The sequence below is a fragment of the Carcharhinus amblyrhynchos genome, chromosome 7 (assembly GCF_965287045.1).
Source record: "Carcharhinus amblyrhynchos chromosome 7, sCarAmb.v2.hapA, whole genome shotgun sequence".
Classification (NCBI taxonomy): Eukaryota; Metazoa; Chordata; class Chondrichthyes; order Carcharhiniformes; family Carcharhinidae; genus Carcharhinus; species Carcharhinus amblyrhynchos.
In genome coordinates, this window is record NC_137330.1 from 110364434 (window position 1) to 110374754 (window position 10321).

The 10321-nt window shown below is 48.6% G+C and overlaps 1 protein-coding gene across 1 annotated transcript in view; it reads right to left on the minus strand.

Annotated features, from left to right (window-relative positions):
- Window positions 1-5608, minus strand: part of anapc1 (anaphase promoting complex subunit 1) — a 220669-nt gene extending 215061 nt beyond the window's left edge. The window contains exons 1-3 of the mRNA XM_080192942.1: window positions 5482-5608; window positions 3969-4205; window positions 914-1075 (exon numbers count right to left, since the gene is read on the minus strand). Of these exons, the coding sequence (XP_080049068.1) occupies window positions 914-1075; window positions 3969-4181 (375 nt within the window). The 5' untranslated portion in view covers window positions 4182-4205; window positions 5482-5608. The remainder of the gene's footprint in view (window positions 1-913; window positions 1076-3968; window positions 4206-5481) is intronic.
- Window positions 5609-10321: the final 4713 nt, after the last annotated feature.

Sequence of the window (10321 nt, forward strand, 5' to 3'; positions counted from 1 at the left end):
TCCGCACAGACAGTGACCCAAGATGGGAATCGAACCCGCATCCCTGGCACTGTGTCAATGTGCTACCCCTTCAGAGTTCTGAAGGTGGAGCAATAAAAGTGAATGTTTAGGCTGAAGGAGGAACATTAGTATGGTCAAAATGTCAAAAGCTGCACCAAATATGATGCCAGTGATTATTCTAATGCTAACCACCCCCCAACCTTTTACACAAATTGTGCAGGACATAAACAGGCCATTCAACCTGACATGCTGTGTTTGAGCTCCTCACAGTCCCCTTTCAATATAGCCATCTCTTCCCTTCCCCGTCATTCTTACCGAGCTTTCCCTGAAACACATTTGGTCTGAAGAATTCTTTGTGGTAGTGAGTTCCACATTTAAATGTGTTAGTTAGAACTGATATTTGGAAAGTTTTATAGTTTATGTATTAGTGTCACAAGTAAGGCTTATATTAACACTGCAATGAAGTTACTACGAAAAATCCCCTAGTTGCCACTGTTTGGGTAGACTGAGGGAGAATTTAGTATGGACAATGCACCTAACCAGCACGTCTTTCAGACTGTGGGAGGAAGCTGAATAATGGTCATTCAAGTACTGCAAAACCATGCACCACCACAGTATTACAGGTAAACTCAAACTGCATACCTTCAGCAGTAGTATGCACATTTTAAGGCAAGAACATTTCAGGAAAATGAGCCTAAAGAGAATGCCTTTTGCACAATCCTATTTCTGCAAAGAGATACCAACGGAACAGTTTCCTCCAGCATTTCAAATCTACAAATGGACATTACCTAGCTTGCAACTGACAATACACAGCGATGGGATCTTTTCCAATGTGACCAAAAAGAAATCACACATTTCAATGTAAGGTTATGTTAGCTGGGGTTAGTGAATATGCAGTAAATCATTGCCTTGCCTGCAGAACAGGGCTGTCCACTGTGAAGGCCTTATAAACTGAAGAAGCATGGCTTTTACTCCCTCTGCTCCAGATAACCATGTTTCCAGTCACATACAGCTCCTCATCATAGTCCAGCTCTTCGCCAATATCACAAGAGCCTTTCCTTAGACGCCAACTTTCCTGTAATGAGATAAAATGCAACAGTCTTCAGAGAATCAAACCCACAGTAAAAGACAATTTCCCCTTTCAGCATTTGTAAAGCAACTGGTAAGGCTATGGATTACAGTTATTTGATTTTACACAATTAAGACTTCAGGAGATTTTTAAATATAAATAATAATTTGATTTATTGTAACGTATATCAGTATACAGTGAAAAGTATTGTTTCTTGTGCGCTATACAGACAAAGCATACCATTCATAGAGGAGGAGAGGAGAGGGTACAGGATGTAGTGTTACAGTCATAGTTAGGGTGTAGAGAAAGAACTTAACATAAGGTGGGTCTATTCATAACTCTTTTGGTAAAATGTATTATTTATAGAGTACATAGTGGAGAAGGAAAGAGAGGATATAGAGAAAGATCAACTTAATGCAAGCTTGGTCCATTCAAAAGTCTGACGGCAGCAAGGAAGAAGTTGTTCTTGAGTCGGTTGGCACTTGATCTCAGACTTTTGTATCTTTTTCCCGAAGGAAGAAGGTGGAAGAGAGAATGTCCGGGGTGCGTAATGTCCTTGATTATGCTGGCTGCTTTGCCAAGGCAGCAGGAAGTGTAGACAGAGTCAATGGGTGAGAGACATCTCGATAGAAAACCAAAAGCTTGGTCAGAGATCGGTTTTCGGGATCATCTCAAAGGAGGGGAGAAAGGCTTTAGGAGGGAATTCTAGATCTAGAATAGGCTAAAGGCTGCCGATGATGGAGCAACTAAAATATCGAAGTGCAACAAGCAGAACACTACGGCAGACATAGGATTAAAGGAAATCGGAAGGAGCTGAAGTAGGCCACTCAGTCCATTATTGTCTGCTCCACCATTCAATAAGATGATGGCTGCCATACATTTAAAAGGATTGCAGACTGCTTGAAGAGCTGATGACATGATTTGATGGTGATATATTAGGGTGCTTGCAGAAACTACTGTTTTACTTTCAGTTTGTACTCTGCGCAGTGCAAAGTGCGGCTCTTCAATAAACCCATTGCTGTTAGTTGAATCTATATGGGCAAGTCATGTTCTTAAAGGTCTTAAAGACCCCATGCACCCCAGACATGCTCTTTTCCATCATCTTCCATCGAGAAGAGTCTGAGGTCATGTATCCAGATTCAAGAACAGATTCTTTCCTGCTGCAATCAGACTTCTGAATGGATTTACCTTGCATTAAGTTGATCTTTCCCTACACCCTACCTCTGACTGTAACACTATATTCTGCACTCTCTCCCTTCCTTCTCTATGAATGATATGCTTTGTCTGTGTCGCGCACAAGACACAATGCTTTTCACTATATACTAATACATGTGACAATAATAAATCAAATCAAAGGTAATCGTGCAGGGTCAGGAATAGAAGTCTTCACGGATGGTTGTCTGGCTTTAATTGGATAGATAAGAACAAACCAGACCTGCACATTCTCATCCGGCTAGATAAACGAGAGAAGTACGAGGAGGATATAGAATCCCTATAGAGCAGAAGGAGGCCATTCAGCCCATTGAGTCTGCACCCACAGCAATCCCACCCAGGCCCTATTCCCTTTATATGCGGTCAACTTTGTGGTATTTTTCAAAATTTGGAATCCTTCCTTCGGATTTCACTGCTCCAGCCAAAGTATCAAAGTTTTCCAAAGTTCCTCCCTAGGATCATCCTAGTTGCATTGAAACCTCAATGCACTCAGCCATGGTCATACACCTGCTTCAGAGTCAGAGAATTGTGAGTTGAAGTCCAGAGAATCGTGCATAGAATCAACAGGGTGCTCTCAGCAAAGCACTGAGCGAGTGCTGAACCGTCTAAGGTCCCATGTGCACACAAAAGATCCCCCAATTTAGAAGAGCAGGAGATTTCTCTCTGATGTTCGAGTCTATACTTATTCTTCAACCAATGTCACTCAAATAGCCATCTTTCCCCGGGCGTTATTATGAAATCTTGCCGTGCACCAGCTGGCTGCTGCTATTGCGACATGGCAATGGGACTGCATTGGCCAGAATGTGCTTGGGAACATTGAGGTTGCGAACGATGCTATATAAAGTTCATTTTTTTCATTTAAAATTTATTTAATTAGTGTCACAAGCAGATTTACATGAACACTAAAATGAAGTTACTCTGAAAATCCCCTAGTCGCCACACTCTGGCACCTGTTCGGGTACACTGAGGGAGAATTTAGCACAGCCAATGCACCTAACAGTCCATCTTTTGGACTGTGGGAGCAAGCTGGAGAACCTGGAGAAAACCCACGCAGACACAGGAAGAACATGCAGGCTGCACACAGACAATGACCCAAGCTGGGAATCGAACCTGGGTCCCTGGCGCTGTGAGACAGCAGTGCAAACCACTGTGCCTCCCAGATATAAACAGTCTTTCTGTCACAAATCTCTTTTTCCGATATCCTTGCAATAATCCTAAAACCTGTATGCACAAATCTCACTCTGACTTCACTACTGCCGTCTATCGATTCAAAATCACGCCCTTACATTGTTCCCTTCAGGGGAAGATCATAGAATCCCTACAGGGCAGGAGGCCATTCAGCCCATCAAGTCTGCACTGACAACAATCCCACCCAGGCCCTATCCCCATAATCCCACGTAATTATCCTGCTGGCCCCCCCAACAGTAAGGGACAATTTACCATGGCAAATCAAACAACCCGCACATATTTGAACTGACAGTGAAAACTGGAGCACCCAGAGAAACCCAAGCAGACATGGGGAGAATGCGTAAACTCCGCACTGGCATTGACCCAAGGCCGGAATTGAACCTGGGTCCCTGGCATTGAGAGGCAGCACTGGTAACCACTACACCACCATGCCATCCAAGATGTTTTGCTTTCATTTTAGAGACAGCTCATTATTATAACAAGGCTTCCAATCAGGTACCTTCTGTTTTTCATGGATCGTAACTTCCCGCAGTGATCCCACCAACCCTGCATCGCCATCGGAGGACCACAGTTCTGAGGCAGGCTGCAGCTGGCGAAGCTGAAGGTTGGTGGCATTAGGGTGGCGCCTGCAGTGGTCTCGGCCAAAAGGAACAAACTCCTGCATTTCCCCTGCTGCAATCATCGTTACCCTCTCTTCATAGACGTTCGACATGGGTTCCAGATATCAGCATTATTTCTGCTTGGAGAAAAGCTACAATTCAAAGTATGCTCCCCGCAGATATCAAATCAGCTCAGCTGAGGGAGGAGGGTATGGAGGGAGAGGGAAGAGCAGGCACGAGAAGAGCAGGAAAGCTGAGTTTTGGGGGTGCGAGAACCGGGGGTGGTGGAGGTGGGCAAGGGAGAAGGCTCAGAGGGAGTGGGGGAGTGAGGGAGTGGGGGAGGGGGGGAGTGGGGGAGGGGGGGAGTGGGGGAGGGGGCAGTGAGGGGGAGTGTGGGAGGGATCAATGGGGGGTATGAGGGAGGTGGTGGTTGGGGAGAGTGAGGGAAGGATAAGTGGGGGGCGCGAGGGAGGGGTGATGGGGGCGGGGGGGGCGCGAGGGAGGGGTGATGGGGGCGGGGGGGGCGCGAGGGAGGGGTGATGGGGGCGGGGGGGGCGCGAGGGAGGGGTGATGGGGGCGGGGGGGCGCGAGGGAGGGGTGATGGGGGCGGGGGGGCGCGAGGGAGGGGTGATGGGGGCGGGGGGGCGCGAGGGAGGGGTGATGGGGGCGGGGGGGCGCGAGGGAGGGGTGATGGGGGCGGGGGGGGGCGCGAGGGAGGGGTGATGGGGGCGGGGGGGGCGCGAGGGAGGGGTGATGGGGGCGGGGGGGGCGCGAGGGAGGGGTGATGGGGGCGGGGGGGGCGCGAGGGAGGGGTGATGGGGGCGGGGGGGGCGCGAGGGAGGGGTGATGGGGGCGGGGGGGGCGCGAGGGAGGGGTGATGGGGGCGGGGGGGCGCGAGGGAGGGGTGATGGGGGCGGGGGGGCGCGAGGGAGGGGTGATGGGGGCGGGGGGGGCGCGAGGGAGGGGTGATGGGGGCGGGGGGGGCGCGAGGGAGGGGTGATGGGGGCGGGGGGGGGCGCGAGGGAGGGGTGATGGGGGCGGGGGGGGGCTCGCGGGAGCTGGGGGGGGGACACACCAAGGAGAGTGCGGGGGGGGGGGGGCGTGGACGAGAGGTTCTGGGGGGGCAATAGGGAGGCTGGGCGCGCGCGGGAAGGGGAGGCGGGGGCGCGCGCGGGGGGGAAGGGGAGGCGGGGCGCGCGCGGGGGGGAAGGGGAGGCGGGGCGCGCGCGCGGGGGGAGGGGAGGCGGGGGCGCGCGCGAGGGGGAGGGGAGGCGGGGGCGCGCGCGGGGGGGAGGGGAGGCGGGGGGAAGCAGAGGCGGGGGCGCGCGCGGGGGGAAGCAGAGGCGGGGGCGCGCGCGGGTTGCGGATTTAACGGTTTTGTTGTACTCTTGCTGATTGCAGAGTCAGACGGACCTGTTAAAATAAGAAGTGAAACTTCCAACTGCACTGACTCTGGGAGCATGCGCTGCTCAGTCTCCAAAGCCGGGATTTTAATCCCTGAGCGAATCCGCGCCAAAATCCACAGATCAGCTCCGGCTCCGGCTCTGACTGTCAGATGGGCGCCGCCATCTTGGACTCCCATCAGTCATTGCGCTATATCCGCGCAGGCGCAGTCAAGCCCGGGAAGAGCGCCACCTCTTGGCATACTATGGAAACTGCACCTTCTGCATCCCCACAACCTGCAGATTGGTCAACCTGTCTCGCAGTTTAAGTTTATTCATTATTGTCACAAGTCGGCTCACATTAACAATGCATTGAAGTTACTGTGAAAATCCCCTAGTCACCACACTCCGGCGCCCGTTCGGGTACATAGAACACTACAGCACAAACAGGCCCTTCGGCCCACGAGTTGCGCCGATCACATCAACACCTACCAATCTATAGACCTATCTATAACCCCCAATCCCATTAAACCCCATATACTCATCCAGAAGTCTTTTAAAAGACCCCAGCGAGTTCGCCTCCACCACCACTGACGGCAGCCGATTCCATTCACTCACCACCCTCTGAGTGAAAAACTTACCCCTAACATCACTTCTGAACTTCCCTCCCTGAACTTCCCTCCCTGTACACTGAGGGAGAATTTAGCATGGCCAATGTAGCTAACCAACATGTCTTTCGATATGCAGGAGGAAACTGGAGCACCTGGCGGAAGCCCACAGAGACACAAGGAGAATGTGCAGACTCCACACAGACAGCGACCCAAGCCAGGAATCAAACCCAGATCCCTGCTGCTGTGAGGCAGCAGTGCTAACTACTGTTCCACCGTGCCACCCAAACTTGGTGATATTAGCCAACTTAGGTGATGCACCCGTGTGCCAATGGCTGAATCCCTTATTTAATTAGAAGATGCAGCAGATACATTCATGCAGGCAAATAAGTCCTAACAAATCAAAACTCATTCACTCACCTCACTCTCCTCCCCTCCACCCAAACCCACTCTTCATCTTCTGTTTCCCAGCCACTCCACTATCTATGCAGATACCACCTACGCACATTCCATACATTTTTGTGTAGAATTAATGAAAAGTGATTTGAAATCCTAGAATCTCTCCCTAACAGCACTTTGGGTGTACCTGTGACGATACTGTGCCTTTAAGAAATGTAGTTATATCATTCAGAAGGGCATGTTTAAGAGCCAGTTCTGTTTAAACAGTGCTAAGATGTCTGCTCTGGGTAGCCCACCTGCTGACAATGCAGAAAAATAATTGATCCCAGAAAATGAAGTGTTTGTTTCAGTCTGAACTAATGCATTTTTGTTTGTTTTAATTTTTTCACTTATGATTTCAGTGTAGGGTTTAATTAGGTTGATTGACAAGAGGAAGAGTGATGTGCTATTGAGATCAGTTATGTTTAAAGGGAAAAAAGTTAGATTCTGCTTGGGTCTGAAAAGAGCAGGAGGTATTTTCTCCCTCTCTGGAGGCTTCTGTCTGAGTGTCAGATAAAAGATCCCTCTCCAGATGTGTTAAAATGTTCTTGGACTGTTAACAAGTAAAAGAAATGTAAATCTGTTTAAATTTTTATACTTATTGTCGCATTAACACTGCAATGAAGTTACTGTGAAATTCCCCTGTGTTTGCTAATTGATTTTAATTGATGAAGAGGATTTTAAGTCTGTAACTGGAATATTGCTTGCTTTGGAACTAATAGATATAGGTTAGCAGTTAAGAATTATATCTCGTCATGTTTAAGTATTTTATGTGGCAAATGTTAAGCTCATTTATTATTGTCATGTGGATCTCTTCACTAACCTGGGCCAATAGAGGCTATTGTGAGCAAAAACAGAAAATGCTGGAAAATCTCAGCAGAGGCTATCGCAAACTCCACAGACACAAGCACCTAAGTGTTGAATGATCTATTGTTAAATAGTTCCTTATTTAATTACCACCAGAAGCTGCTGAACATTAATTCACCTCAGATTGTTAGATCACCTCGAAAACCAAAGTAATGATGTGGACATTCAAGTGTCTCTGACATGATTCCAGGTGAGTTTTACTGAATAATAAGTGTTTTTCTGAACCAGGTCATCCACTGCTGCATGATCATAAAAAGCATCTTTTCTGGTTGTATCACAGCTTGGTATGGCTCCTGCTCTGCCCAAGATCACAAAAAACTACAAAAGGTTGTGAATGTAGCCCAATCCATCACACAAACCAGCCTCCCATCCATTGACTCTGTCTACACTTTCCGCCATCTTGGAAGAACAGCCAGCATAATCAAGAACCCCACACACTCTGGACATTCTCTCTTCCACCTTCCTCTGTCAGAAGAAAGATACAAAAGTCTGAGATCACATAACAACCAACTCAAGAACAGTTTGTTCGAAGCTGCCATCAGACTTTTGAATGGACCGACCTCATATTAAGTTGATCTTTCTCAACACCCTAGCTATGACTGTAATACTGGGTGGCATGATGGTCAGCATTGCTGCCTCATAGCGCCAGGGACCCAGGTTCAACTTCCAGCTTGGGTCACTGTCTGTACAGAGTCTGCATGTTCTCCCTGTGTCAGTGTGGGTTTGCTCCAGTTTTCTCCCACAGTCCGAAAGACATGCTGGTTAGATGCTTTGGCCATGCTAGATTCTAATCAACAGAGGGTAAGGCTCTCACTTGATAGCCTTGTTTAAGTCTAAGACCCAAGCAGATGCACAATGTGCCACTCTTGTATCAAACTGATCCAATGCAATCAGCATTATCACAAGAACAGTGCTTTCCTCTCTGAGCAGACCATCCTGGCTTTTCTTCATCTTTTGCAAAAAAGCCAATAGTACTTGACACTGGACATGTTGAACCAGCTCCATTGCCCTTTTTTTTTAATTCACTCGTGGGACATGGGCGTCACTGGCTGGCCTGTATTTATTGCCCATCTCTAGTTGCCCTCGAGAAGGTGGTGGTGAGCTACCTTCTTGAATCGCTGCAGTCCACATGCTGAAGGTTGACCCACAATGCTGTTAGGGAGTTTGACCCAGCAACTGCAAAGGAACGATAACATGTTTCCAAGTCAGGATGGTGAGTGGCTTGGAGGGGAACTTGCAGCCGGTGGTGTTCCCATGGATCTGCTGCCCTTGTCTTCTAGATGGAAGTGGTCATGGGTTTGGAAGGTGCTGTCTGAGGATCTTTGGTGAATTGCTGCAGCGCATCTTGTAGTTAGTACACACTGCTGCTACTGAGTGTCGGTACCTGAAGGATTGAATGTTTGTGGATGTGGTGCCAATCAAGTGGGCTACTTCGTCCTGGATGATGTCAAGCTTCTTGAGCACTGTTGGAGCTGCACCCACCCAGGCAAGTGGGGAGTATTCCATCACACCCCTGACTTGTGCCTTGTAGATGATGGACAGGCCTGGGGAGTCAGGAGGTGAGTTACTCGCCGCAGTATTCCTCGCCTCTGACCTACTCTTGCAGCCACTGTGTTTAAGTAGTGAGTTCAGTTGAGTTTCTGGTCAATGGTAACCCCAAAGATGTTGACAGTAGGGAAATTCAGTGATTGTTACACCATTGAATGTCAAGGGATGGTGTTTAGAGTGTCTCTTATTGGTATTGGTCATTGCCTGACATTTGTATGGCGTGAATGTTATTTTCTATTTGTCAGCCCAGGCCTGGATATTATCAGATCTTATTGCATCTGAACATGGACTGCTTCAGTATCTGAAGAGTCAGGAATGGTGCTGAACAATGTGTGATCATCAGCAATCATTTGCATGGTCTCCCCAATATACCATGCCACAGGACATCCTTTCCTGCAGCATATCAGGTAGACAACGTTGGCTGAGTTGCAAGAGTATGTACCTTGTACCTGGTGGATGGTGTTCTCACGTGAGATGATAGCATCCGTGTCGATGATCCAGCATCCAAGTCAATGAGCCAGCATGTCTTGCAGAGGTTGCTGTGACAGGGTTGTGTGGTGTTGTGGTCACTGTTCTCCTGAAGGCTGGGTAGTTTACTGCAGGCAATGGTCTGTTTGAGGTTGTGCAGTTGTTTGAAGGCAGTAAGTGGGGATGTGGGGTTGGCCTTGGTGAGATGTTCGACTTCATCAATGATACGTTGAAGGCTCCGGAGAAGATGTTGTAGCTTCTCCGCTCTGGGTCCAACGCCAGCATCGCCACATCATTGTGGGTAAACCCACAGCCCATAGACTGTGGCATTTCAAGAAGGCAGCTCACCACCACCTTTTCAAGGGCAACTAGAGGTAGGCATAAATGCTGGCCAGCCAGCAATGCTCATGTCCCACGGTTGAATTAAAAAAAAAGCTAATACCGTGTGGTCAAGGATGTTTCCATTTTAAACAGTTGCTTGAGGTTGTCGAGTGTGTTCACTGATGAACCAGCAGATGGTGCTCTCTTCATTTCATTATTATCTGTATGCATTCTCATGTAGCGGACTGGCAGGACTCTCCCTAGCAGGGGGCATATTGATATGCTATTGATGAGTTCACATCTACCTTACATCATGTGGTCCTAGCATTTTACTACCTAGAATCATAGAATCCCCACAGTGCAGAAAGAGGCCATTTGGCCCACCAAGTCGGCACTAACAACATTCCCACCCAGGTCTATCCCCATAACCCTATGTATTTACCCTGCTAATCCCCCTACGCTAAGGGCAATTTAGCACGGCTAATCCACCTATCCCGCACATCTTTGGAGTGTGGGAGGAATCCGGAGCACTCAAGAGGAAACCCACATTGAATGACTCAAGAAAAGCTTACCTGCTGCCATCAGGTTTTTGAATAGACCTACCTTGCATTAAGTTGATCT